This window comes from Penicilliopsis zonata (genome assembly GCF_001890105.1).
Source record: "Penicilliopsis zonata CBS 506.65 unplaced genomic scaffold ASPZOscaffold_4, whole genome shotgun sequence".
NCBI lineage: Eukaryota > Fungi > Ascomycota > Eurotiomycetes > Eurotiales > Aspergillaceae > Penicilliopsis > Penicilliopsis zonata.
This window is the reverse complement of record NW_019208914.1, coordinates 321,179-347,205: the sequence shown is the minus strand read 5'-3', so window position 1 is coordinate 347,205 and position 26,027 is coordinate 321,179. Positions and strand designations below refer to the sequence as shown.

The 26,027-nt window shown below is 54.9% G+C and overlaps 9 protein-coding genes across 9 annotated transcripts; 5 read left to right on the top strand and 4 right to left on the bottom strand.

Annotated features, from left to right (window-relative positions):
* Window positions 1–709: 709 nt before the first annotated feature.
* On the top strand, window positions 710–6,346 carry ASPZODRAFT_150471 (hypothetical protein; the record flags this gene model as incomplete). The annotated part of the gene is made up of 1 exon (XM_022725628.1): window positions 710–6,346. One exon carries the CDS (start codon window positions 710–712, stop codon window positions 6,344–6,346), a length of 5,637 nt encoding a protein of 1,878 aa, XP_022582701.1.
* A 647-nt stretch (window positions 6,347–6,993) lies between these two features.
* On the bottom strand, window positions 6,994–9,424 carry ASPZODRAFT_130139 (hypothetical protein). The gene is made up of 3 exons (XM_022722439.1): window positions 9,076–9,424; window positions 8,463–8,942; window positions 6,994–8,406 (listed from the first exon to the last, which is right to left on the bottom strand). The coding sequence occupies exons 1-3, from the start codon at window positions 9,364–9,366 to the stop codon at window positions 7,213–7,215; spliced, it is 1,965 nt and encodes a 654-aa protein (XP_022582700.1). The 5' UTR covers window positions 9,367–9,424; the 3' UTR covers window positions 6,994–7,212.
* A 228-nt stretch (window positions 9,425–9,652) lies between these two features.
* Window positions 9,653–11,592, top strand: ASPZODRAFT_150469 (hypothetical protein; the record flags this gene model as incomplete). The annotated part of the gene is made up of 4 exons (XM_022725626.1): window positions 9,653–9,757; window positions 9,913–10,394; window positions 10,447–10,850; window positions 10,901–11,592. The coding sequence occupies 4 exons, from the start codon at window positions 9,653–9,655 to the stop codon at window positions 11,590–11,592; spliced, it is 1,683 nt and encodes a 560-aa protein (XP_022582699.1).
* On the bottom strand, window positions 11,476–12,444 carry ASPZODRAFT_130135 (hypothetical protein). Its single transcript, XM_022722438.1, has 2 exons — window positions 12,250–12,444; window positions 11,476–12,209 (listed from the first exon to the last, which is right to left on the bottom strand). The coding sequence occupies exon 2, from the start codon at window positions 12,203–12,205 to the stop codon at window positions 11,699–11,701; it is 507 nt and encodes a 168-aa protein (XP_022582698.1). The 5' UTR covers window positions 12,206–12,209; window positions 12,250–12,444; the 3' UTR covers window positions 11,476–11,698.
* Window positions 12,445–12,976: 532 nt separating this feature from the next.
* ASPZODRAFT_62926 (hypothetical protein) lies at window positions 12,977–15,754 on the bottom strand (the record flags this gene model as incomplete). Its single annotated transcript, XM_022729114.1, has 2 exons — window positions 12,977–13,089; window positions 13,141–15,754. 2 exons carry the CDS (start codon window positions 15,752–15,754, stop codon window positions 12,977–12,979), a joined length of 2,727 nt encoding a protein of 908 aa, XP_022582697.1.
* A 670-nt stretch (window positions 15,755–16,424) lies between these two features.
* ASPZODRAFT_14335 (hypothetical protein) lies at window positions 16,425–18,388 on the bottom strand (the record flags this gene model as incomplete). Its single annotated transcript, XM_022724905.1, has 7 exons — window positions 16,425–17,279; window positions 17,350–17,922; window positions 17,982–18,011; window positions 18,077–18,106; window positions 18,161–18,183; window positions 18,237–18,288; window positions 18,341–18,388. 7 exons carry the CDS (start codon window positions 18,386–18,388, stop codon window positions 16,425–16,427), a joined length of 1,611 nt encoding a protein of 536 aa, XP_022582696.1.
* Window positions 18,389–18,579: 191 nt separating this feature from the next.
* Window positions 18,580–20,327, top strand: ASPZODRAFT_130133 (hypothetical protein). The gene is made up of 4 exons (XM_022722437.1): window positions 18,580–18,831; window positions 18,899–19,013; window positions 19,082–19,311; window positions 19,375–20,327. Exons 1-4 carry the CDS (start codon window positions 18,737–18,739, stop codon window positions 20,252–20,254), a joined length of 1,320 nt encoding a protein of 439 aa, XP_022582695.1. The 5' UTR covers window positions 18,580–18,736; the 3' UTR covers window positions 20,255–20,327.
* A 559-nt stretch (window positions 20,328–20,886) lies between these two features.
* Window positions 20,887–23,362, top strand: ASPZODRAFT_130132 (hypothetical protein). The gene is made up of 6 exons (XM_022722436.1): window positions 20,887–21,046; window positions 21,139–21,190; window positions 21,255–21,328; window positions 21,383–21,546; window positions 21,650–23,038; window positions 23,099–23,362. Exons 1-6 carry the CDS (start codon window positions 21,005–21,007, stop codon window positions 23,316–23,318), a joined length of 1,941 nt encoding a protein of 646 aa, XP_022582694.1. The 5' UTR covers window positions 20,887–21,004; the 3' UTR covers window positions 23,319–23,362.
* Window positions 23,363–24,625: 1,263 nt separating this feature from the next.
* On the top strand, window positions 24,626–26,018 carry ASPZODRAFT_14332 (hypothetical protein; the record flags this gene model as incomplete). Its single annotated transcript, XM_022724903.1, has 3 exons — window positions 24,626–24,649; window positions 24,719–25,418; window positions 25,480–26,018. The coding sequence occupies 3 exons, from the start codon at window positions 24,626–24,628 to the stop codon at window positions 26,016–26,018; spliced, it is 1,263 nt and encodes a 420-aa protein (XP_022582693.1).
* Window positions 26,019–26,027: the final 9 nt, after the last annotated feature.

Genomic DNA, 26,027 nt, shown 5'->3' with positions numbered 1-26,027 from the left:
GTGTATCCGAGAAGATAGAATAGATCTGACGTTCTAACTCGAGCATTCATACAGACTTATAGACTATTTATACAGACTTACAGACTTACAGACTTACAGACTATTCTATATCTATCTAATACCTTATAGGTTCAATAACTCTAGTCATGCTACAGCTCATTCTTTTCGGTGACCAGGCGGTGCCTTATGGAGATGACCTCCAGAGACTTCTGCGAAAGGATAGCCCGTTGCTCGCGATGCTGCTGGCCGAGAGCCACAAAGCCCTGACGCGCGAGATCATCGGCCTCCCCAGCTCCCAGAGGCCAGCTGTAGCCAAGCTGGCCTCCCTCGACGAGCTGCTGGAGGGGGAGAAGACTTGCCCGTCTGCCAGCTGTGCATTGGACAGTGCATTGGTCTGTCTCAGCCAGATGGCTGCTTTTGTCTCGTAAGATCCTCTTATACTATAGATCTATAGCTACAGATTAAGATAGGTTGACTTTCTAGATACATCATCGATACTGGAGCCGAATACCCCCAACCATCACGGTCTGTCATTGTTGGCCGCTGCATTGGTCTGTTGGCCGCCACCGCGATCAGCTGCAGCCAAAGCATTGCCGAGCTGCTTGTCCTGGCTCCAGACATGGTCGCCCTGGCCTTTCGCATCGGGCTCCTGGTGCAGACCAGAACGACGGCGGTGACCCTCGACCCTGCCGCGGGATCGTGCCATTCCATGGTGGTGGCAAATGCTTCCCCGGACGAGATGGAACCGTTGCTCGCTGCATATGCCGAGTCCGAGGGTCTCCCCGCTGCGACGAGACTGTATCGCAGCGCGGAGGGCCATGAAACCGTCACCATCTCCGGGCCCCCCGTGCATCTGGAGCGGTTCCGCGCCCGCCATGCGCATCTGCGGACAGCGTCGATCGCTGTTCGGGGCCTGTTCCACGCGTCGCATCTGTACACGGCGGACGAAGCCAAGGCACTGGCGGAGGGTGTGATCTGCGCTCGACCTGTCCGTCTGCATGTCTTGTCCAATGTGGATGGACAGGTCATTGGCGAGGTGAATGTCGCTGCCGACCTGCTTCGCATCGCGATTGCCGAGATCCTGACGCAGCCGATGCAGTGGAATCGTATGACGGAACAGGCGATTGACTCTCTTTCATCATCCGCCGAGACAGCCGTTCTCCCCTTTGCAGCGGGCAGTGCTGTCACTCCGTTTGCCAAACACGGGTTGCGCCTCGTGGATACTACCGTCGCGGCAAGGACGACAGAAACCGGCGCATCCAGGGCTAAGAAGATTGCGATCGTGGGCTTCTCCGGCCGGTATCCCGACGCAGACAGCAACGAGGAGTTCTGGGAACTGCTGCGCGCCGGCCGCGACGTGCACAGGGAGATCCCCCGCGAGCGGTTCGACGCATGGCTGTATTACGACGCAACGGGCAAACGCAAGAACACCAGCCGGGTCCGACATGGATGCTTTCTCAAGAACCCGGCGCTGTTCGACGCGCGCTTCTTCGGTCTGTCCCCGCGGGAAGCCGAACAGGCCGATCCCGCCCAACGACTGGCCCTGATGACCGCGTACGAGGCGATGGAGATGGCCGGGATGGTCCCCGACGCTTCGCCCTCGACGCAGCGCGACCGCGTGGGAGTCTTCTACGGCACCGCCAGCGACGATTACCGCGAATGCAACAGCGGGCAGGACATCGACACGTACTTTGTTCCGGGCGGGAGTCGGGCGTTTCTCCCCGCGCGCATCAACTACCACTGGCGCTTCAGCGGGCCGAGTCTGGACGTCGACACGGCGTGTTCGTCGAGTCTGGCAGCGCTGCATATGGCGTGCAACTGTCTTTGGCGCGGAGACTGTGACACCGCGCTGGCGGGGGGCACGAATGTGCTGACCAACCCGGACAACTGGGCGGGATTGGATCGCGCGCACTTCCTCTCGCCGACGGGCAACTGTCGCACCTTTGACGACTCGGCCGACGGGTATTGTCGCGCGGAGAGCGTGTCGACTCTCGTGTTGAAACGGCTGGACGATGCCCTCCGCGACGGCGATCCCGTCTTCGGCACCATCTTGGGCGCGTACACCAACCACTCGGCCGAGGCGGTGTCGATGACGCGGCCGCACTCGGGCGCACAACGCGCCATCTTTGCGCGCGTCTTGGCCGGCGCGGGAATCGACCGCCACGAAATCAGCTACGTCGAGATGCACGGCACAGGCACACAGGCAGGCGACGCGTGCGAGATGGACGCCGTGTTGAATGTGTTTGCCCCGGCGGTGGCGGCAGCGGCGGGGGAGAAGGCGGTAGCGGTAGCGGCCCGGCCCGCGCCGCTGTATCTCGGCTCCGCAAAGGCTAACATCGGCCATGCGGAGTCGGCGTCGGGCGCCGCATCGCTGATCAAAGTCTTGCTGATGATGCAGCATGGACGCATTCCGCCGCATGTCGGCATCACGACGTGCATGAATCGCAATTTCCCGTCCGATCTGGCGCAGCGCAATGTGCACATCGCGTTCAAGGAGACGGAGTGGTCGCGCCCGCCGCCCAGCGAGGCCCCCCACGGTCGGCGCGCGTTTGTCAACAACTTTGGCGCAGCGGGGGGGAATTCCTCTGTCCTGGTGGAAGATGCTCCTGTGCAGATGGACGAGAAGCCGACAGATCCACGCCCGGTGCATCTTGTTGCGGTCTCTGCTCGGACGAAAACAGCTTTGCAGGGCAATATCCGCGCACTACAGAAACATCTTGACCAAGCTGGCGATCTCTCCATTAGTTCGCTGTCTTTTACGACAACCGCCCGGCGCATGCATCATTCCTTTCGTGTCATGGTGACTGGAAGCTCGATCCGAGACATCCGCGATGCTCTCTACGCCGAGACCAGTCCTGCCACCGGTGTGAGCAGCAGCAACACTCCCATCGGCTTCTGCTTCACCGGGCAGGGAGCGCAGTATGTAGGCATGGGCCGCCAACTGCTGGAGATGCCACCTTTGCGGGCTCTCTTGGTCCATCTGGAAGGTCTTGTACGGCTGCATGAGTTCCCGTCTGTGCTGTCTGTTCTGGACGGCAGCATCCCGTTCGATGAACTGTCGCCTGTTCAAGCCCAGCTCACGCAGACTTGCCTGCAGATGGCATTGGCCAAATACTGGCAGAGCCTGGGGATCATCCCCCAGCTGGTCATCGGACACAGTCTGGGCGAATACGCGGCGATGAACACGGCGGGGATGCTCTCCGACGCAGACACGATCTACCTGGTCGGCACGCGGGCGATGCTGCTACAGAAACACTGCACAGCTGGAACTCACGCCATGCTGGCCATGAAGGTGTCACCGCGAGTGGCAGGGGAGATACTGGGGATGGAAGCCGGGGTAGAGGTAGAGATTGCCTGCATCAACGGACCGCAAGATACTGTCGTCGCAGGCCCAACCACCGCCATCGACAGTCTCGTCCAGCGACTCTCCCGACAGTCCATCAAGGCCACTCGCGTGTCTGTGCCGTTTGCCTTTCACTCGGCGCAGGTCGAGGCCATGCTCGATGGCTTCCGCCAGCGCTGTCGGGCGATCACCTTCAGTGAACCCAAGATTCCTCTGCTCTCCTCCCTGCTCGGCCGCGCAGTTCGCTCCCTCTCCGATCTAAAAGACGACCCAGCAGGCTACTTTACTCGTCATTGTCGCGAACCGGTGGCTTTCTCCTCGGCGCTGCAGGGGGTAGAAGCCCGCACGGTGTGGCTCGAGGTTGGACCGCATCCGATCTGCGCCAACATGCTGCGAACCAGCATCGGCGCTGGCGTTCAGGTTCTTCCCAGTCTGCGTCGCAGCGAGGGCGACTGGGCGACCATCGTCTCGACCCTCGCGGCGCTATACACGGCCGGCGTGGCTGTCAACTGGGGGGAATACCATTGTGGCTTTGGTAAGGGATGGCGAGTCCTCCCATTGCCGGCATACCAATGGGATCTTAAAGAGTATTGGATTCCCTACCGACACGACTGGTGTTTGACCAAGGGGGATCCCCCGGTGGCGATGAAGGAAGAGGAACCAGAGGAACCAGAGGAGCCAGAGGAAGCAGAGGAACCCCTGACGGCTTCGGTGCAGAAGATCATCCAGGAAACACACAACCCTAACGAGAGCTCCATCACGGCACGGTCGAACGTCAAGTATCCGCGCCTGATGGCGGTGCTGCGTGGCCATCGCATCAACGGCCGGCCGATGTGTCCGTCGTCGGTGTACGCCGACATGGCGCTGACGCTGTTCACCCGGCTGTTGGACGGATCGTCTCTATCCGATGGCTCTCTGGGCGTCAGTGTAGCGGATATGGTGGTCGACAAGGCGCTTCTCCTCGATGAGACAGAACCCATGCCGGCGCAATGGATCGAGCTGAACGCGACGGCGAACTGGACATCGCGAACCGCCCAATTCACCCTCCACAGCGTCTCGCCCGATGGTCAGCGCAAGGAACAGCATGCAAGATGCACCGGTTCGTTTACGCCCACCAGCGCGTGGAAGGCAGAGTGGCAACGGAGGCGATTCCTCGTCACAGCGCGGATCGACCAGCTGCAGCGAGGGTTGCACGACGACGACACCGACGCCGGCGCAGTCCAGCTCCTCCGGCCTGCGCTGTTCTACCGGCTCTTCTCGTCGCTGGTGCAGTACGACGAGGCGTTCTGTGGTCTTCGCGAACTCCTCATGCACTCCGCCGGCCTGGAATGCACTGCCCGGATCAGATTCAACACGCCGCCAGACGAAGCAGAACACTGGGGTGGCTGTCCTCCGTACTGGATCGAGAGTCTGGGCCAGATCACCGGCTTCACCCTCAACGGGAACGAGACGCTCGACACGGAGACGCAGGTGTTTATCAATCATGGATGGGGGTGTATGAGGCTATTGACGCCGCTGGCCCCGGACACCACGTACCGCACCTACGTCAAGATGCAGCAGCATGAGTCGGCGTATTCGGGCGATCTGTACATCTTCAATGGAGATGGAGACATTGTTGGCATGTACGAGGGGGTTGTCTTTAATGTTCTCCGTCGGAGTGTTTTTGATCGTCTCATCCAAACCCTAAGCACGGGTTCTAACCCGGGTCCTAACCCTAGGGTTACCTCTACAAATAACCCTAGGGTTACCGCGGTACAACCTAACCCTAGGGTTATGGACTTTGGTTCCAACCCTAGGGTTAATAACCCTAGGGTTTCCATGACACCTACCATCCCCCCCATGTCTATCCCTCCTGTCTCTCCTGTCAAACCTCAAGACTCAATTCGAAGGCTCGTCGCCGAGGAGGTCGGAGTCTCGCTGACAGACCTCACAGACGACGACGACCTGGTGGACCTCGGCGTGGACTCGCTGCTGGCGCTGACCATGGCCGACCGCATCTTGGAGGAGTTCAACGTGAAGATTCCATCCACGGCCTTTATGAACTCTTTGACCGTGAGAGAAGTCATCCACTTTATCGTGGGAGATTCACAGACAGACTCTCCCGAGATGGAGTCTCCCGAGATGGACTCTCTCGATACGCCCTCCAGCCAGTCCAGTGTGGTTGATGTGAATGACAAGCTTCCTCTCCCCCCCGCCAGCTCTGTCCTCCTCCAAGGCAATCCTCAAGCCTCCAAGACGCTATGGCTCGCCCCCGACGGCTCCGGTCTAGCAACAGCATACCTCACCCTGCCAGACATCGACATCCACCCATCCAGCGTGGCCGTGTACGGACTGAACAGCCCGTTCGTCAAACGAGACGATCTCGCCATGTCGCGCCGCTCCTTTGCCGAGCTCATCGACGCGTATCTGGTCGAACTGCGTCGCCGACAACCTCACGGACCGTACTTTCTCGGCGGATGGTCTGCAGGCGGGATCTGCGCGTACGAGATGGCCCAACGCCTCGTGGCGGATGGGGAGACGGTTTCCCGCCTCATCCTGATGGACAGTCCGAATCCCATCCGTCTGGCAAAGCTGCCGCTCCGTCTGTACGAGGAGTTTACTCGTCTGGGCGTGTTTGGTGCAGATACCGCATCCTCCTCCAACAAGAATCGTCCTCTTCCTTCCTGGCTGCTGTCTCATTTCCAGGGTTTTGTCGATCTCCTACACACGTACACTCCTAAACCGTTCATGGGATTCTCTCCCCTGCAGACGTGGGTGATCTGGGCGCAGGAGGGAGTCGACGATGATGAGTCGATTGTCATCCGGCCGGAGGATCCGCCAAATGTGCACTGGCTGTTGAGACGGCGGGCAGAGACAGCCCTCAGGGAGAATGGGTGGGATGTCTTGGTTGGGAGGGAGAATATGCATATCCAAGTGTTGCAGCAGGCAAACCATTTCACGATGCTCAAAGCGCCGGCAGTGAGCCAGATGAGTATGTTTCTAGCAAGGGCTATGGATGATTAAGTATTATAATGATAATGGTTAATGATAGTTTATCCTTATCTGTCATTAAAGGAGAATATAGTCAAGACTATATAGAATAGTAGGATTAAATATTATATAATATATAGTATAAGTAGCTAAATTAGAGGAATATAAAGAATATAGTTTATTATCCTTAATATTATTGATTAACACTTATAGGTGAATTATACTCTGTTATATAGAAATATCAATTTCTTAGCACTAAGATGTATTCTTATTTAGAAAGGTCCATAAAGTCGCCCTTTTTCTTACCTCTATTATCCTTTACTGACCTTTTTTCTAATTATGAATGTAGGGCCGTAGGTCTGGAGTGGCTGCCAACAGACCTGAGTATATAGACAAGTCTTATTATAGAGGGCCATAGGTCTAGCAGGTTTAATTTATAGCTCTACTCTATAATATTTTAATTATAATAATAATTATAGCCCCCTCTTGAGCTCCCTCACATAGTAAGGGTATTGGGCTCATCTTCTATACTGCAATAACTAATCAGCATATCCAGTAGACTTCTTATAATTCTAACGATGATCTCCAACAGCTTTACCTTTCTCTCTTTACTTTCTTGACTGTCCCTTGATGAGATAATCTGTAAAGAATCCTGACCTAACCTAGCCCGCATGAGATGGCTGCAGTCTATTGATTTGATATTCAACTAAGACAACAACTATATATACACATGCTGTAATAATATAACTCAACTAACAGATCATACCAATGACAGAACATGATTAAGCATTGATAACCCTAACCCTAAAATGATTTATATCCAGTTCAGGTAACAACTGGCTGACAAACTATATTATAATCAATTAAGAAGTGATTGTCAGTCTGATACTAAAGGTCTACTATGACCCCCCCATCAAATACGTCCAGTCCAGCTGGCTATAATCCAGGATCGCCGGCCCAAAGCCCTGACCAGAGCCGTCAAAGAGAAAAGGAGAAGAAGGAGTGAGCTGGGCAGTCATCGGGTCAAACGCCATTGTTGGATCGAGAGAGAAACTGCCTGTTTCACTATGACTTTCCTCTCTGGCAGCTCTGATCTGCACGATTAATGGCGGCGGTTGTCTCTGCGAGCTGCTGCTGCTGCTGCTGCTGCTGCTGCTTCCGCCCTGTAGAACGGCCTGTTCGTATGCCTCCCACGCTCTGAGAAGGGCATGTTCAAACGCAGCATGCATGGGACTGGTTCTTTTCTTGTTCTGTGGCTCCCTGCTGCCTCCTCCCCTCTGCTGCTGGTTCTCACTTAGAGCCTTCCAGGCCCGTTCGCAGAGCTCTCCACGAGGCCGGAGACGCAGTTCGCTCGCAATGAAGATCGAACCCAGCATGGGGACATGTAGGTCTGCGTACCAGCGGAACCCACGCAGGGTTGACGTTGTATATACCGCCGTGTCGTACTCGACCATCTGGATGGCGGCGAGGAGGAGAGCATCCCGGTCTGGCAGCGAGAGGGTCGAGCTGGGCACCCCGCGACACATGAAGCGGAAGATCCGGCGTTTGCAGAGCGTCCCGCGGGCCATGAGAAGGGTGAATTGTTGGATGGGGATTGTCGGGTCGCAGTGTTGCAGATACGCAAGATCGATATACGTGGCGTATCCGTCCAGACCTGTCCCCTTTTCCTTTTCTCCTCCTCCTTCTCTTTCTCCCTCGTGCTCCACGCTGGTTCCAGAACGCGCGCGAGCCGTCGCGGTCGGACCAACCGTGAGTTCAACCCGCGAGAGACTGAAGAGCATCTCCGAGGCACCGCCGGCGGGGGCGGGCGCCTCTTTAGCAGAGGGATGCAGGTCCGGATCGTTGACGTTCAGAGGCAGACAGCAGTCGGTGGGGAGCGTGGTGAGGGCCGTGATGGGCGAGCCCGTCATCTCGGCCAGACGCGCGTCGAAGATGACAATCTGCCACCACAGACGGCGACGCAGTTCCGTCTCAAAGGGCGAGACGCCGAACCGCGCACAGTCGCGATGCAGGCCGAGACGAGTGGCGATGCGCAGCGCAATGCCTACCAGGCAGAACAGGGAACGGGGGTCGACCGAACTACTGGAACTGAACTGAAAGATGAAAGAATTAGAAGAATGACTTAAAAGGATGAGAAAGGTAGGAGTACCAAGTATAATAGGTAGGCTTGGAGAACCATCAGTTCCTGAGAACGCATAAAGGCTGCATTGACGAGCGCCTGCTGCGTGGCACGATGATAGCGGGCCAGAAGGCGCGGTTTGGGCTCGTGGAACATCTCCTGGACCTCCTGGTCGGCCATGGCATGCACGGAGATCAGATAGATGGCCAGCATGAGCGCCTCGAGCGGCTTGGGGATGGCGGTCGGGTTGGCGCTGGCAGCGACGATCTGGGCCTGCAGCGTGGGCTGGTGGGTGATCTTGAGCAGAGGGTCGACGCGCTGGAGATAGACCTGCCACAGCTGCAGGATCTCCAGGCCGGGCGGGTGTAGACTGGCGATCTTGTCGCTGCCGGCGAGGACCAGGGGGAAGCCGTCCGAGTCGTCGAACATGGCGTCGAAGCCGTGGTGGATGGTTGGTTGGTCGGATTCGTCGTCGGATGAGTATCGTAATAGTTCATCTGTTGTTTGATACTGAAGCAGTTAGACCCTAGGGTTGTACTTAGTGTTATAACCCTAGGGTTGTGGTTTAACCCTAGATTTACACTGGACCCTTAACCCTAGGGTTAAACCACAACCCTAGGGTTATAACCCTAGGGTTACTTACCTCCTTATAGTATGGAAACCATTTCGCCCGCGGAGTCCCCTCGCCCGGACTCGCCGGACTGGAGCTCTCCTTGGAGCTTCCAGGCAGCTCCCGCTCGACATCCACGCCGTGCTGGGCCAGCAGAGTCTCGCAGCGATGCAGCCGGTCCATCACGGCGCGGTCGAGCGACTGCCGGGTGCGCCGCGGCTTGGGAGGCAGCAGCGGCACCACGGTGCACTCGACTTTGGCGCGCACGCAGGTGTCGCACGGCTTCTGCTGGTCGCAGCGCACTTTTCGCTGTTGACACAGCATGCACGACTGGCCTCGAGGGAGTTTTTTCATCTCGTTCACGTTGTTTGTTGAGAATGAGTCTTTGTCTGGAGTGGTACAGGTCAAGTACGGGTCAGTACGGGTAAAGTCCGGGTATGAAGTACCCGAGTACGGAGGACTGTAGATACAAGGGTTGCTCTGCAAAATAAATTGTCTATTATATATTCTATATATATTATAGAATATAGAATATATTCTATTCTATATTCTATTCTATATTCTATTGTATAATATATTTATATAATATAATAGACAATTATCTGTGTTAATGTCTGCAACCCTAACCCTAACCAACCCTAACCCTAATACCGGGTATCTCTTCTACCCGAAGCAACCGACGGACAGAAGACAGACAGAAGACAGAATACATAAAGTAGACAGTATCCCAGGTTAACCAACTCTTCTAGTGTCTCAATTGTCAACTGTCACATCTGTCAACTCATCTTCATCATGACTACTGACTCAGGACCCCCCGAATCTCCCTCCTACACCCGCGAAGATGACCCCCATGACGACCGACTGTACAAGCCCCAAACCGTCAAGTTCTGGCTGGTCATCGCCTGCAATCTTCTTGCCCTCTTCGTTGTCGCCCTCGACCGCACCATCATCACCACCGCCATCCCCCAGATCTCCGACGAGTTCCATGCCCTGCAAGACATCGGCTGGTACGTCTCGGCGTACATGTTGACCAGCGCCGTCGGGCAGTTGATCTACGGCCGACTCTACAAGTTCTACAACATGAAATACACCTTCCTGGCCTCCATTGTCGTCTTCGAGGCCGGTTCTGCTCTCTGCGGTGCAGCCCCCAACTCCGGCGCGTTCATCGCCGGACGTGCCATCGCCGGCTTTGCCGGCGCCGGCATCTTCTCGGGCTGTATGCTGGTCATCATTCCCATGGTGCCGTTGCATATCCGGCCCAAATTCCAGGGCATGTTCGGCATGATCTTTGGGGTTGCTTCTGTCCTGGGGCCTTTGATCGGTGGTGGATTTACCCAGGGGGTTACATGGAGGTATTTTCATCTCTTACTTTTACTTATTGATGAATACTGATTGCTGTTCTAGATGGTGCTTTTATATCAACCTCCCCATCGGTGCCGTCTCGTGGGTCTTCATGCTGCTGGTCTGGCATCCCCCCGCCAGACCTCGCCCGGCTGTCTCTCCGTTCACCCATTTCAAACGCCTCGATCCGCTGGGAATGCTGTTCTTCATTCCCGCCATGGCGTGTCTGATCCTCGCGCTGCAGTGGGGAGGCACAACATACGCCTGGAACAACGGGCGGGTCATCGCCCTGCTGGTCGTCTTTGGCGTGCTTCTCATCGCGTACGGCGCCGTCCAGGCATACCTGCCGGACAGTGCGACGATTCCTCCCAAGATCGTCATGCAGCGGAGTATCTTCTGTGCCGCCTTGTACACCTTCTGCGTGTCGGGGGGGATGATTCTCATGATCTACTACATCCCGGAATGGTGTACGTCAATCTTTACAGTTTACCCTGTCAATATCGATGCTGATCAACAGTTCAAACCGTCAAAGGCTTCAGCTCGACTCGCTCCGGAGTCGACATGTTCCCCCTCATGTTGAGCATGATCGTGTCGACCTTCTCCGGCGGCATCACCACCCAGATCCTAGGCTACTACGTGCCCGCCATGCTGATCTGTCCCACCATCCTGGCCACCGGCCTGGGCCTCCTCTCCACCTTCAATCTCAATACAGGCATGTCGCGCTGGGTCGGTTTCCAGTTCCTGTCGGGCTTCGGTCTGGGCTTCGGTCTGCAGATCTCCGGCCTGGTCGTCCAGCGCATCTTGCCTGCTGACGATATCCCCCTCGGCATCGCCCTCTTGTTCTTCCTGCAGCAGCTCGGGGGTTCCGTCTTCAGTGCCGTCGGTGAGAACATGCTGGAAAACATGCTTGTCTCGCGCCTACAGGGCATCGTGCCCGGTCTGGACGCCAGCACCATCTCCAGCAGTGGAACAACCGGCTTGATCGATCTGGTGCCAGACGCTGACAAGGTCGCCGTGCGCTCTGCGTACAACTATGCCATTACCCGCATCTTCCTGGCTGCCATGGGCGTCTCGCTGGGTGGGTTGGTGAGTGCGTTGGGCATGGAATGGCGCACCATCAAGAAAGAGGACAAACCGGAGACTCAGGATGTAGAGGCTCAGGAGAAGGAGGGTGAGCAAGCAGCACCAGAAGATGGAGAGAAAGAGTGAGGAGGGAGTGAGAAAAGATAAGCTGGATTAGTCTCCTCTCTTGTACAGTAGAAGCAGTCAAATGTATGTAGTCTACTAGAATAGACCTTAGGCACATATATTCATTCTAATTCATCCCGTCAGCAATTCGAATCACCTCGGAGAGAACAGCATCCTCCCAGTCTGATAAAAGATCTTCCTCTTCTACCGTCTTCTTTGGCCTCACTTTGCTCGGTGTTCGGAGTAAATCCTTCTGGTATTCTTCCCATCGGCATGACTTCCCCTGGTAGGATGACTCTCCTGACCTTGGAGACGCGATGCCATCAAACTTGTTGGACGGCGGACACGGCGATCCAGGCGGCGTCGTCAAGATCTTTGCCCGTTTGGAGTCTTGTCCGGGAGACGTAAACAATGATCGCTTCTTCTGCGTAGAGACATCATGACCCTGTTCACTTCGCGGAGTCTTCCTCGAGCTTGATGGAGTCACGATGCCAAACCGTCGGATATCTGCTGTCTTCTTCGGTGTCTTGGGCTCTGAGAATCGAGGCAGTAGCCGCTTTATCCGAGGAAGCTCGTCGCTCCAGATATAAATCCGACATCCTTCCTCGTTTCTTCTCCTTTGCTTGCATGTCATATCTATGATAAACCTCAGTGATGTAAAACCCAGAGCATTAGGCATTGACTGACACCTTTTCCCACAGAACGGGCTCTTCTCGCTGTTCACGGTGGACGTGCGCAGGTCGAACCCGCACTTGCAACGAACGTCCCCGTCGCTGTCGATGCTTGCTCCTTGATACGTGGAGCGAAGATCAGAAGCCATTTTTTGTGGGTTTGTAGCAATATACAACGAGAGAACTGCTTGACCAGGATGTTGGATAGAGCGGGGTAGCTCGTGTCTGCGGCTGGAAGAACGTGATGTCTTGCTGCGTCACACGTCAGGTCTTATGAATGCGTATTGCAGATCCGGTCTTGGCCAAGGCAGCTTCAGCTTTTTCGGCGGCATCGTACCGTTCGTCCAGGTGCTCACGGCTCTGTGAGTACAGATCCAACCGACCATGAAGTCCATGATAGGAGGGGGAGGCCGGAGTGTAGGCTCTCTAGGCATTGGAGATGAGCTGTTTTACAACAGAGTAGACTCTCCGGCATGTGCACTCTTCGAGATTAGTCGATATGTAGACTTCGACTAGACATAGGAGCAGGTCCTGAAGATCTGCTGCTACAGTTTGCCCGGGTAAATACCTTAACCTCAGTGGAAAAACCAGTTGGCTGCTGCGGCAGGCCATTGCCACTGGAATGCGGCGGTACGCCTGAATCCAAAATACATGTTATGATATGGTATACAAGCAGGAAGTAGCAAGAGATTGCCGTACATGGCCCTATGGTGTATATACAACTGTACACTGATTCAAGAAAGAGAAAAGGCCCGTTTCACACGTGCCCACATCGAGTCGTCTGGCGTAGGGTTGGCGATCCGATGCCATTCACCGTTGAAGGCGTTGATCAGCCAGCTTGCAAGACCTGAGCAGTTAGCACAGATAGTTCCATAAACCGGGGGGAAAGTATACTTACGTTCGTAGACCATCGTGTGGCCGTTGTGAAAGTAGATGCTATGGTCCGAGTCAGGGAAGAAATGGACATCATAGTTCTCGACACTGGCCAAATCCAGCTTGTCGAGCAGGGCAAGGGTGTTCTGGAAGTGCACGTTGTCGTCCGAGACACCATGCATGACGAGAAACCGAGTGTTCTTCTGCAGGGCGGACATGTCGGAGATGGTAGAGTTCGCATACCCTTCCGGGTTATGCTGAGGCGTGTGCATGTACCTCTCTGTGTAGACGGAGTCGTAGAACTGCCAGTCCGTGACGGGTGCGACGGCCATCCCGTACTGGAACGTCTCGCCAGCATCCTGCTCCAACGTTTTGAGAGTCATGAAGCCTCCGAAGCTCCATCCCCAGATAGCCATCCGAGTCTCATCCACGTACTTCTTGCTGGCCCAGATCTTGGCCGTCTCGATCTGGTCATGAGCCTCATAGTAGCCCAGGTTCCCACGGACGCTGCACCGGGCTTTGCGGCCAATATAGCCGGTCCCTCGCCCGTCAACGGTGACGACGATATACCCGAGGTTGGACGCAACGTAAGACTGGAAGTCAACGGTGAATTTCCGATCGACCGTCTGTGAGCCTGGCCCGCCATAGAGGTGGAAGAGGACGGGGTATTGCATCGCCGGATTGAAGTGCGGGGGGCGCCGCTCAACCACTTGAAAGGTATATCCATCGATCGTCACATTCTGGTAGATCTCGATGGGGAGAGCGTATTCTTTCACCTTGCGTGAGAGCTCGGGATTCTCTTCGATCACCTCCTCCGTCACGGCTTCAGCCCCTTGGGTGCTGATCAACGACTGCCAGGGAACCGAGGGGCCCTGGTAGCTGACCAGCGCGTATCCAGCCCCGTGCGAAAAGGAGGCGCCGTAGTATCCGGCTTTGGAAGTTTCCGTCAGAGCCTGGAATCCAGATCCATCCAGCTTGACCCGATACACATGACGTTCGGTCGGGGCCTGTTTTGTCGCTACAAAGTAAACGAGATCTCTCTCCAAATCCACCGCCGAGGGACCATTGACCACTTCCCACTCTCCGGAGGTGAGCATGATGGGATTGGGGTTGTCAAGAGGGGTGAAATAAGCCAGGTGATCGTAGCCCTCATGGATGACGGTGTCGATATATCCATCGTCAGGCCGACCTCGTTCAGGATTCGCCGGGATGAACCTGGTGCTTTGAGTGGGCTCAACCCAGCCACCGTCCAGACCTGCCACATCATCCGATCTGACCAACTTGGCGCTCCTTGATTCTGTGTCGATGAGAAACAGCTTCAACACGTCGCTCTCGCGGTTGGTTTCCCGGACAAGAACCTTGGCCTTGGAGGCCCACAACACCTCGATGATGATCCGGTCATCGTCAGCAAAGTCGCCTGGAATATCAACGGAGAAGACCTCGTTCTTTGCTACGTCGTAGAATTGCAGTGCGACAACCGGGTTGGGCGCACCGGACTTGGGGTACTTGATCTGACGGACCTCCGGGTAGTTCTCCAGGCCAGGAAGAGGCTTCGTGCCAGACGGGCGAGACAGGAAATATTGGACAGGGTATTCAGGGACCGTCGATTCGTTGGTTTGCAGAAAGGCGATGTATTTGCCATCACTCGACCACCACGTCACACTTCTCCCAGCAAACACCTCCTCCTCGTAGACCCAGTCAGGCACGCCGTAGAAGTAATCTTCTCCACCATCCTTCGTGATGGGGATCACCTCGGTAGAAGCTAGGTTCCGGAGGTACATGTTGTTGTCTCGAACAAAGACGACGGCATCGGACGTTGGCGCCCAGAGAGCCAACTGGATCCGTCCCTCGGTATTGCTCGGGTCGAGAGGCTGAGCGGTCTGAGTCTTGACATCAAGAATCCAGTATTTGCCGAAGAAGGAGTGTCTCCAGTTACTCTCCCTGTCCGAGACGATCAGGACACTCTCCATGTCCGGACTGGGCCAGAGGTCGCTCGGCGCGACCATCCGATCGCCCACACGCAGGAAGGAATCCTTCATTAACACCCTGCTCTGTGCCGCTGCCTCAGCTCCCTCCTTGCGACTGCGTATATCTTCAACACGCAGGTATCCTTTATCCCCTCCTTCCCCCCTCTCCACCAGAAGCCCGTCTTCTCCGTTCGGCCCGGCAATCCACGAGATAGCATGGCGACGAGCCGACCACTCCCCGCCGAGAACCTGGTCCAGCGTCACGGGCCTCCCGTAGTTTGTGCTCCCCGTAGCAGAGTCTGGATCGTAGGCTGTCGTTGCTGTTGCCGCCGTGCTGGCCGTGCCGTGGCCCTGTGTCACGAAGAGGAGGAACGCCAGCGCCCAGCCTCCCACACAAAGCATCCCCAACACCCACAGCACGCGTCGTGAACGGCTTCCGGAAGCCTTCTTGGGACGCACAGGCAGAAACGGTTCCTCCGGATCTCCTTCCCCATCTTCAATATCGCGGTATCGGTCCTCTCCGCTGTTCATTCCGACCGTGTCTCGCGGCTGGGGTAGGGAGTCGTCAGCGAGAAACGCCGATTCGTCGGAGAGCGACGACGCGGTCGACGTGCTGGATAGCGAGGCAGAGGAAGCCGTTCGCTTCAATGGTGTAGTCTCTGGCTTTCCCATTGTTCGTATGTTTCGTACCTAATGTTTATAGAGGAACAAAGAAGACCAGGCAGCCCAGGAGTCGGTAACGAGAGATAAGACACGACACATACAAGGGGGGCAGCCCAGGATCTCGCAACGGGTATAATCAGCAGCGGGAAGTTATCAAAAAAGAACCATCCTTCGTCCTCATTAAGAGGATGGACTGGCTGCCTTAAAACTCGCCCAGATCGGAGTGACAGGCGGGGGATGAGTGAGAGAGACAGACAGGCCAGGCAGATAAGCAACAGCTTCAGGTGGAGACACCAAACAGCGGTACGAAATGGCTGTCAATGATTGATAGGATTACGAGAGAACCCTGTCTTATTGAGAACTGTTTCTGTCAATAGAGCTATTGCTATCCACAGAGTAATATATATAGATTCTCTATCACTCTGGCTTTTTATGGTGTGAACAAATCTGAATATTATTTGGCATGATATTGAATAAAATCAACAGAATTATCTCCTTAAGGGATATGGAGTAGATGATAACCCAGTGTTGAGAATTGCTGAAGGGTCTAAATACTGTTACTTGGACGAAAAATTATGTAGAAATCAAGGCAAAAGGAATATTCTATTCAAGTCGCGGCTTATTTTTTATATGGAATTATTCGTGATGATAGACAGCCTTCATATACAACTTTTCCTTTTTACCTGGAGAGAGCAATGTCGTCGATCCTCATGATCATCTTGACCGTCTCGGCAGCCAGCTCGATGGCGCTGGTGCTGACCAGGAGAGGCTGCAGGATGTTCTCTTCCGTGATATCGTCCTTGACACCGCCGCTGCGGATGCTGACGCCGGCGTTGTGCTGGCCCTGGGCGTGGCGGTGGCGCAGCTCGGTGACGACCTTGATGGAGTTGAGACCAGCATTCTCCGCAAGGGTGGTGGGGATGACTTCCATGGCTTCCGCAAAGGCCTTCCAGCAGATGGCTTCCGTTCCGGTCAGTTCTCGCGCGCGGAGGGCCAGGCTATGGGCTACCTCCACTTCAGGAGCACCACCACCGGCGATAAGAGCACGCTTCTTCACCAGGCAACGGATGACACAGAGCGCGTCATGCAGGGAGCGCTCGGCCTCGTCGAGGATGAGGCTGTTCGCACCGCGAGCCACGATCGAGACCGTCTGGTTGGTCGTCGTGGCGGGGGCCTTGATGCCTGTGATCTTGACGTAGCGGGCACCGGAGGCCTGCACCTCCTCCACAAGGTCGGCAGTACCCAGCTTGTCTTCGGTGAAAGAGTCGATGTTGGCAACGGGCTTGCAGCCGAGGCTCTTGCAAAGGAACTCGACCTCGTCGCGCTCAATGTCCTTGACCGCGAGGATTTTGAGACGAGAGAGGAAGTGGAGAGACAGCTCGTTGACGGCGTCACGAAGGATCGATTTCTGGATCAGAAGAACGTTGCACTTGGTCTTCTGAATCTTCTTCACCATGTTCAAAATATATTGACGCTCCTCTTTGAGAATCTTGTCCATCTGGCGGTAGTCGTTGACGACAATCTGGTTCTCCATCTAGAAGGCAGTCGCAGTCAGCACCAGAGATACGATCATTAAACAGAAAGGAAATGCAACAATTCCATACATCAGGCTTGGGCGGGCTGAGCTGGAACTGAATCAGACCTATCCGAGCCTTTTCAATCCGTGTGGGACCTCCGCCGCTCTTGATCACTCCCTGGTTCAACACCAGCCCGTCGATCATCTCGCAGTCGTCAATCGTCCCGCCAACCTTCTTGATGATGCGGATGTTCCGCAGGTCCACATTGTCCGCTGTCTTGGGGTCAATGACCTTCAACACCGAGTCGACGGCCATGGGGCCGAGAAGACCAGAGTGCTGAGACACGATCTTGGAGGAGAGTGAGGTCGACGCGGCTTGGAGGAGGGTACCACGGTCGGTCAAGTTGATCGGGCGAGACATTCCATGCAGGATCTGGACAGCGGCAGCGGCGGCTCGTTGGAAAGACTCCGAGATGACGGTGGGGTGGATGCCCTTGGTCAGCAGTCGCTCAGCGGCCCCGAGCAAGCTACCGGCGATGACAACGACGGAGGTTGTTCCATCACCAGCCTCGACGTCCTGGGCGGCACTCAGATCAACCAGCATCTTGGCGGCAGGGTGCATCACACTCATATCCTTCAACATGGTGTTTCCATCATTGGTCTGCGGGGTGTCAGGGTCAGTGTCTATAGACTCGCCAGAGGGGCACGGAGGACTCGTACGATGATCGTGTTTCCTTTGGGTGTTTGAATCTACTCATATATTAGTTCCATTGAAAATGAAAAGGTTAAAAAAATAATAAACCTCATTCACTCACCATCTTGTCCATTCCTCTCGGCCCCAAAGACTGGTCTTGTTAGCCCCTCATTCAGATTTCAACCTCCTCAAAACCAAGTCCTACCGTTCTGATGGCGTCCGCAACCGCTGCTCTACCGTTAGAAACCAAGTCGTAATACATTGTAGATCATCGTACGCACCTCTAGCAGCCAGGATATTCGAGGTTCGCACCGCCATGGGCTTCTCTTTGTCCTGCTCGCTATCAGAACCCAGCCCACACGAGTCTGCTGCGCTCTTCACCTACCTTAAAGGCACTGTTGCCAAGGCCTCCCTGGGAGACAGCGGTCGCCATATTGAGAATCTCCCGATCAGCAGATCAACGAAAGCGTAAGACAGCTCTGAAGGTGGCGTTGGCGAAGACACAAACCCGACGGGGAATTTCTGAAGTTGTTTCTTTGGGTGCTCGGGATGCTTGGCGGGCCACTAGCGTCGGTGACGGACAGCTCGACCGCCAACTCGCAGCCGGAGCTTCATCAGCAACAACTCGTCACTTCTGCTGAATCTTACTCCACGCACGCCGGTTGATATTGCTTTTCGATAGTCCTGAAAGTTTCTCTGCTGACGCTTCATCTGTTTTTATCTTTACTTGGACGCAAACATCCCTTGTGTTGCCCCGGCTGCCGTGCCTACAACTCTCACCATGCCTAGCGCCACGGGAGAGAACTGGGAGAAGTACCGCAAGACCTTCGCGGATGATGACGAGCCAGAGAAGAAGATTACGCCTTTGACTGATGAGTGAGTTTCTTGGAGGCCAGCTTTTTCGAGATAGAAAGCGGATGGGATGGCTGACTGGGATGTGTAGGGATATTGCAGTGCTCAAGACCTACGGTGCTGCTCCCTATGCCGCTGCGTTGAAGAACCTGGAAAAGCAGATCAAGGACAAGCAAGCAAGTGTGAATGAGAAGATTGGGGTAAAAGTATGGGTCCCGAGCTGCATGTGTTGAGATGGGGGGAGGAGGGAGGGAATATCGCTGACTGGGGCTAGGAATCCGATACAGGCCTGGCGCCTCCGCATCTGTGGGATGTTGCTGCGGACCGACAGCGGATGGCAGAGGAGCAACCGTTGCAAGTCGCGCGCTGTACGAAAATCATTCAGGATGAAAAAGACTCGGATAAGAGCAAATATGTCATCAACGTCAAGCAGATTGCCAAGTTCGTGGTGAACCTCGGCGAACGCGTGAGTCCTACGGATATCGAAGAAGGCATGAGAGTTGGGTAAGTGGATTAGTGCATCGATCTCTGCTTTTTTCACCATGATGGATCGTACTAATCGATCAGTGTGGACCGTAACAAGTACCAGATCATGTTGCCTCTCCCCCCCAAGATCGACCCGAGCGTGACGATGATGACGGTTGAGGATAAGCCCGATGTCACATATGGCGATGTGGGTGGATGCAAAGAGCAGATCGAGAAGCTGAGAGAGGTTGTTGAGATGCCGTTGCTGTCGCCGGAACGATTCGTCAACCTGGGTATCGACCCTCCCAAAGGTGCCCTGCTCTACGGACCGCCCGGGACAGGCAAGACCCTCTGCGCGCGAGCCGTGGCCAACCGGACAGATGCCACGTTCATCCGTGTCATTGGCAGTGAGCTGGTGCAGAAGTACGTGGGTGAGGGTGCGCGGATGGTGCGAGAGCTTTTCGAGATGGCCAGAACAAAGAAAGCTTGCATCATCTTCTTCGACGAAATCGACGCTATCGGTGGTGCACGTTTCGACGACGGCGCTGGCGGTGACAATGAGGTCCAGAGAACAATGCTGGAACTGATCACCCAACTGGATGGATTCGACGCCCGTGGTAACATCAAGGTTATGTTCGCCACCAATCGGCCATCCACCCTGGATCCCGCCCTGATGCGTCCGGGTCGAATCGACCGCAAGATCGAGTTCTCGCTGCCGGATGTCGACGGCCGTGCCAACATCCTTCGCATCCACGCCAAGAGCATGTCGGTGGAGAGAGACATCCGTTGGGAGCTCATTTCGCGCCTGTGCCCTAACGCTACGGGAGCCGAGCTGCGCAGTGTTGCGACCGAGGCCGGTATGTTCGCCATCCGGGCCAGGCGGAAGGTCGCGACCGAGAAGGACTTCCTGGCTGCCGTGGACAAGGTGATCAAGGGTAATCTGAAGTTCAACTCCACTGCGACATACATGCAGTACAATTAGACGACGACGACCTCTCTTCTTCTACCATCATGGGTTGCATCGCATGGTTGGACGGATGTACGATCATATCAGCTTATTAACTAGGTCTATGAATGGATTAATCTACCTATTCTGCTGGAGTAGATGTGTTTTCATACAGTAATTAACAGTGATGACCGGGAGCAACGGACAAACCATCTTCCTATCACGTGATATATATCATGTGACTAATAAATCATGTGACCATAGACCATGTGACTTTAGCCGGGACAATGTCGGGAGTTTCTGGGTGCGTGAAGCCACCGCGTAGAGCAGAGCCATGCCTCCAATTTCAGGTTTTCCCGTGCGAAATTCCCCCATCTCATAGCAATCCTCTTCAGTAACCCCCACAGCCCATCCATTATCAATTAAATGCCAGAGAAACGCCTCCTCTATCAAGAGTCGCAGCACCGCCGGGAAAAGTATAGGCGCAAACCACGTGCCGTCGCCCACCCCAGCCAATCAACTCCTGCCGGCCGCCCGAGGTGATTACCACTGCAAGAGCCCTGATTGGCCCGCTCGGCCCCGGTCTTCTCCGTCGGCAAGCCAGGAATGATTATGTCAGCCCGCTTGCTTCGGGTTTCGCGCAGGTCGTCGGAATCGATGAAGATCGAACTCAGCCTGTGGTAGAAAGAGACCAGCCAGCTCTTCCACTCCACTCCCTCCCCTTGCACGAGAGCGTTTCGTTCTCTGCTGATTCCTGTCATTGTTTATTTGACTTGACTTGCCATCATGAGCTCCCTGAGCTTGCGGAGCCTAGCTCCCGCCTCCAAGGTGCGTTCGTTCGACTTTCTTCTCGACGCCGTCCTGCCCCTCGGCGAATAGGTTTTTTTTTCTCCTGGTACTGACGACTGGTTGTCTCGCAGGTTCATCGTGCTCTGAGCCAGAGACGCCTCTTCTCCTCGACTCGTCCGGCTGGTACGCCCTGAGACACCCGCGAAGTCTCCTAGTTCCCCCGTTGCTAATCCTCCTTCCATCTTAGCCCGGATCTTCGCAAACCAGCCTCTGCGCGCCCGCGAGGCCAATGGCTACATCTCGCAGAAATACCCCATTATTGTAAGCTTGAGTCGCCGCTGACGCCGATGGAATCGGGATATTGACAGGTGTCAGGACCACGAGTACGATGCCGTTGTCGTCGGTGCTGGAGGTGCCGGTCTGCGTGCCGCCTTCGGTCTTGCGGAAGCCGGCTTCAACACTGCTTGTATCTCCAAGCTGTTCCCTACGAGAAGTCACACTGTTGCTGCCCAGGGTGGTATCAATGCTGCCCTTGGAAAGTAAGTTTCTTTTTTTTTTCTAAGTTTTTTTTTAAAAAAAAATGCATTTTGGAACGGGGGAAGTGTAGAGGTTCGTTTTGCTGACCGTGCCTCCCTTTTCTAGCATGCACGAGGATGACTGGAGATGGCACATGTACGACACTGTTAAGGGTTCTGACTGGCTGGGTGACCAGGATGCCATTCACTACATGACCAGAGAGGCTCCTGCTAGTGTTCGGGAGCTGGAGGGCTACGGTTGCCCCTTCTCGCGTACCGAGGATGGCCGCATCTACCAGCGCGCGTTCGGTGGTCAGTCCAAGCAATACGGCAAGGGTGGTCAAGCCTACCGTTGCTGTGCCGTCGCTGATCGTACCGGCCACGCTCTTCTGCACACTCTGTACGGCCAGTCCCTGCGCCACAACACCAACTACTTCATCGAATACTTCGCTCTCGATCTGCTGATGGAGGATGGCGAGTGCCGCGGTATCATCGCTTACAACCAGGAGGACGGTACCCTGCACCGTTTCAAGGCTCATCACACTGTTCTGGCCACCGGAGGTTACGGACGTGCTTACTTCAGCTGTACCTCTGCCCACACCTGCACTGGTGACGGTCAGGCTATGGTCGCTCGTGCCGGTCTGCCCAACCAGGATCTGGAGTTCGTGCAGTTCCACCCCACCGGTATCTACGGTGCTGGATGTCTGATCACCGAGGGTTCCCGTGGTGAGGGTGGTTACCTGCTCAACTCTGAGGGTGAACGTTTCATGGAGCGTTATGCTCCTACCGCCAAGGATCTGGCTTCCCGTGACGTTGTGTCCCGTTCCATGACCTTGGAGATTCGTGAGGGCCGTGGTGTTGGTCCTGAAAAGGACCACATCTACCTCCAGCTCAGCCATCTCCCCGCTGAACTCCTGCACGAGCGTCTGCCGGGTATTTCCGAGACCGCTTCCATCTTCGCTGGTGTCGATGTCACCAAGCAGCCCATCCCTGTCCTGCCCACCGTCCACTACAACATGGGTGGTATCCCCACCAAGTACACCGGCGAGGTTATCACCGTCGACGAGAACGGAAACGACAAGATTGTCCCTGGTCTCTATGCCTGCGGTGAGGTTGCCTCCGTCTCCGTCCACGGCGCCAACCGCCTTGGTGCCAACTCCCTGCTGGATCTGGTCGTCTTCGGACGTGCTGTGTCTCACCGTGTCCGTGACACCGCCACCCCCGGCAAGGCTCACCGTGAGCTCAGCTCCGACGCTGGTGCTCAGGCTATCCAGGACCTCGACACCATCCGCACTGCCGATGGCCCCAAGTCCAGCTACGACATTCGTCTGGCCATGCAGAAGACCATGCAGACCGATGTCAGCGTCTTCCGTACCCAGGAGAGCTTGGATGAGGGTGTCGAGAAGATCGCCAAGATCGATGGCATGTTCGACCAGGTCAACACCAAGGACCGCAGCATGATCTGGAACTCCGACCTCGTTGAGACTCTTGAGCTTCGCAACCTCCTGACTTGCGCGTATGTATTCTTCTCACACTCAAATGTCCATAATCGCTAACTCTTTTTTTTTTTTTTTAGTACCCAAACTGCCGTCGCCGCCGCCAACCGCAAGGAGTCTCGTGGCGCCCATGCCCGCGAGGATTACCCTGACCGTGACGACGCCACCTGGATGAAGCATACTCTTACCTGGCAGAAGCAGCCCCACGGCAAGGTCGAACTGGGATACCGTGCCGTCGAGCACAACACCCTTGACGAGACCGAGTGCAAGTCTGTTCCTCCGTTCAAGCGTGTCTACTAAGTGATCTTCTCAAGAACTGTGAGCATCTGGGGGGGGGGGGGGGGATGAAGAGTGAAAAGTTTGAATTTCTTTCTAAAGAACACGACTGGCACCTCGATTATCCCCGCTATCCTCGGGTAGTGGACCTTTAAAAGATATCCAGCATCATGCCCCTTTATTTTGGAGTCAACGGAACATCTGCCGGAGAAAAATAATGAGGGAGAGGGGTACATGGTCCTGGAAGAGTGGACCAGATATGCACTTCTCCCCATATCTTATTTCTGTATAGCAACCACTTTTTATTTATTTTTTTCTTTTTTTTGGTCTCTTCCAGGCGATGAGTTGGTGCACTCACTTTAGCCGTTTTTCTCTATCTGTTAGCTTTGTCATACAATTGGAGTTTCTTTGAGTGTTTGTACAAATACTGGATTCATATTCAAGGCCTTGATGGGAATTCTGTGTAAAGAAGACCTTTCTCCCTCCCCCATGGCCCCTCTGCCAACTAAAATCCCCGAATTTCTTCGCCGTTTCATGGAGGTTCAGCGTTCTCGCAAAGCAGAGCACCAAGGTGTCATCTCATATCTTGACAACACCCACTACAGGTACTCCTCGCCTATAGAGCAATACGAAGAGTGTACCCTGAAGCTTAACCGACAAAGCAATTTGTTTCGTTTATTAAATGCCCCTTGCAAGATTGGGGTCCCTACCCAAGACACAAGGTTGACTATTCCGTCAATGAGACAAAGACTGGGAGGGATATGAAACACGAGACCCGGTACCTAGTTCGTGACAAGAACAAAGAACTCGACGGCCTAATGGACACCTCCTGTTTGGCGATCAATGATCTGGGAGATTCCGGTGGGTTTAATGAGGGCATATAAAAATGCTACTGACAGGTGAGTCTATCCTCGGTGGACAGCTCAGTCATCTAATGACAATTCTCCCATTCGAAGGAATCGCAAGCTCAACTCAACTACAACTTATCTGTATAGATGAAGATATCTCTATAAAAGATTCGTGATGAAATAGTCTGCAAGATGGCTGTGCAGGCGGGCTTTTGTCCGCTGCCTCGGTTGTCAAACTCTTTGGAGTCCAAGAATAGCAAACAACGATAACCCAGCCAAGGGTCCTTGACAAAGAAGACTCCACGGCTTCTTAGTTTTCAAGGGCCTTGAAGAAGATGGCCGAACTCCAAGAATTGTTCGTGGCCACCTTATCTTCCTCATGTCTTTTCCCTGGCATGTCTCCATGTTGTATCCCGTTGTGTTCCCGATTGCCTGGGTTGGACGTCACACAACGGAAAGAGAGCACTCCTGGTTAATATGAACATGGAGTTCGATCCTGGTATAATTGTACGTTTGCTCCCACCGCGTCTCCCTATCTTTGGTCTTTGGACCCGTCTGATCTGTTTGCGATGGCAGATAGCCATGGGCGAGTTTCGGATTCTTCCTCGCGAGGCCTGTTCTGCGAGCGCCCCATATTATGTCTGTGAGAAAAGCGGCTTCGAGGGATGCTGTTCGACTAATCCGTGTACCGACGGGGTTTGTCCTGATAACGCCAGTACCACCAGTGCTAGCAGTAAGAGCACCACGAGGACGAGTACCTCCAGTACCTCCACCAAGAGCATCACGAGTACGAGTACCTCCAGTACGAGCACCACGAGCAGCACCAAGAGTACTACGAGTACTACCCTAATTACAACAACGGCCAGCACGAGTAGTTTGATCACCGGGGCAGTAGTAAACACTTTCTCGTTTGTCTCGCCTACGACTATAGCAGAGAAAACGACGACAGAGTCAACCAGTCAATCGGCTTCAGAAACCAGTACTCAGGCCACTCTTACCACCAGCAGTACAGCTACTCATAGCGTCTCCTCGTCAGACACAGGCACTGGGTCTGCTACAAGTCCGCACCAGATGAACAAAGCTCTAGTTGGCGGAGTAGCCGGTGGAGTGGCAGCCGCAGTGATAATTCTCATGCTGCTTCTGTTGTTCTACTGCCGGCGCCGCAAGAGACAAGCAAGGCGTTCCGTGACCGAGAAAAGCGACAATGGAAGCAGCACTCAGACGACAGACGGAAGGTGGAATCGCCGGACCAGAGACATTCTCAGCCTGTTCATTCGTAGGCTTCCCCCTGGCAGATTACAGAAAAATCATCTCTGACGCATTCTCTTTTCTAATAGCATCTTACCATTCTCCCGAAGATGTCGGTAGAGACGCATACGTCGAGGCGAATACCACCTTCATCTCTACCGATCCAGCGAGCCAGGCTCCAGTGTCAATTACAATCACTCCCCCAGACTCAACAACAAGGTCTATTGTTGTACCTGTGCCTACGGTGGTTGAGAAAGGCGATGAAAAGGAGGAAGGGTATACCGCTTCATTCGCCGAACTGCCTGGTGTGCTTGGCGCCGCATCCGAGTTATCAGATACAGGTCTCTACCGCCCACGAGCGGAATTGTCGACCGACTCTGCAGGGGAAATGATCAATGGGCGCCGCATCCCGCGCATCAAAGTCCAAGAAATGGATGCGCTAGCCAATGCGAGGACGGTAGTTACCTCTGACGGGGTGGTGATGGGGTCGAATCTTGACTCCCTGAGGAGTTCTCGGGAGATCAGGGCCGGGCCCGTGGGAAAGTATGAGCATGTGATGAGTTTTATGCAGTATGAGTCGCTGGGTGTGAATGGTGATGAAAAGCGGGCTGGTCTGGGATTAAGATAGGAGAACGCG

Bases quoted from the DNA above. Each gene is read 5' to 3' on its own strand.
- ASPZODRAFT_130139 (XM_022722439.1), bottom strand. From the start codon at position 9,366: ATGCTGTGTCAACAGCGAAAAGTGCGCTGCGACCAGCAGAAGCCGTGC. The intron at 8,943-9,075 runs GTAAGTAACCCT...TAACTGCTTCAG, and splicing joins GGTTTCCATACTATAAGGAG to TATCAAACAACAGATGAACT. The intron at 8,407-8,462 runs GTACTCCTACCT...TTCATCTTTCAG, and splicing joins AAGCCTACCTATTATACTTG to TTCAGTTCCAGTAGTTCGGT.
- ASPZODRAFT_130135 (XM_022722438.1), bottom strand. From the start codon at position 12,205: ATGACATGCAAGCAAAGGAGAAGAAACGAGGAAGGATGTCGGATTTAT.
- ASPZODRAFT_130132 (XM_022722436.1), top strand. From the start codon at position 21,005: ATGAGCTCCCTGAGCTTGCGGAGCCTAGCTCCCGCCTCCAAG. The intron at 21,047-21,138 runs GTGCGTTCGTTC...GTTGTCTCGCAG, and splicing joins GCCTAGCTCCCGCCTCCAAG to GTTCATCGTGCTCTGAGCCA. The intron at 21,329-21,382 runs GTAAGCTTGAGT...GACAGGTGTCAG, and splicing joins CGCAGAAATACCCCATTATT to GACCACGAGTACGATGCCGT.
- ASPZODRAFT_130133 (XM_022722437.1), top strand. From the start codon at position 18,737: ATGCCTAGCGCCACGGGAGAGAACTGGGAGAAGTACCGCAAGACCTTC. The intron at 18,832-18,898 runs GTGAGTTTCTTG...TGGGATGTGTAG, and splicing joins ATTACGCCTTTGACTGATGA to GGATATTGCAGTGCTCAAGA. The intron at 19,014-19,081 runs GTATGGGTCCCG...GACTGGGGCTAG, and splicing joins ATGAGAAGATTGGGGTAAAA to GAATCCGATACAGGCCTGGC.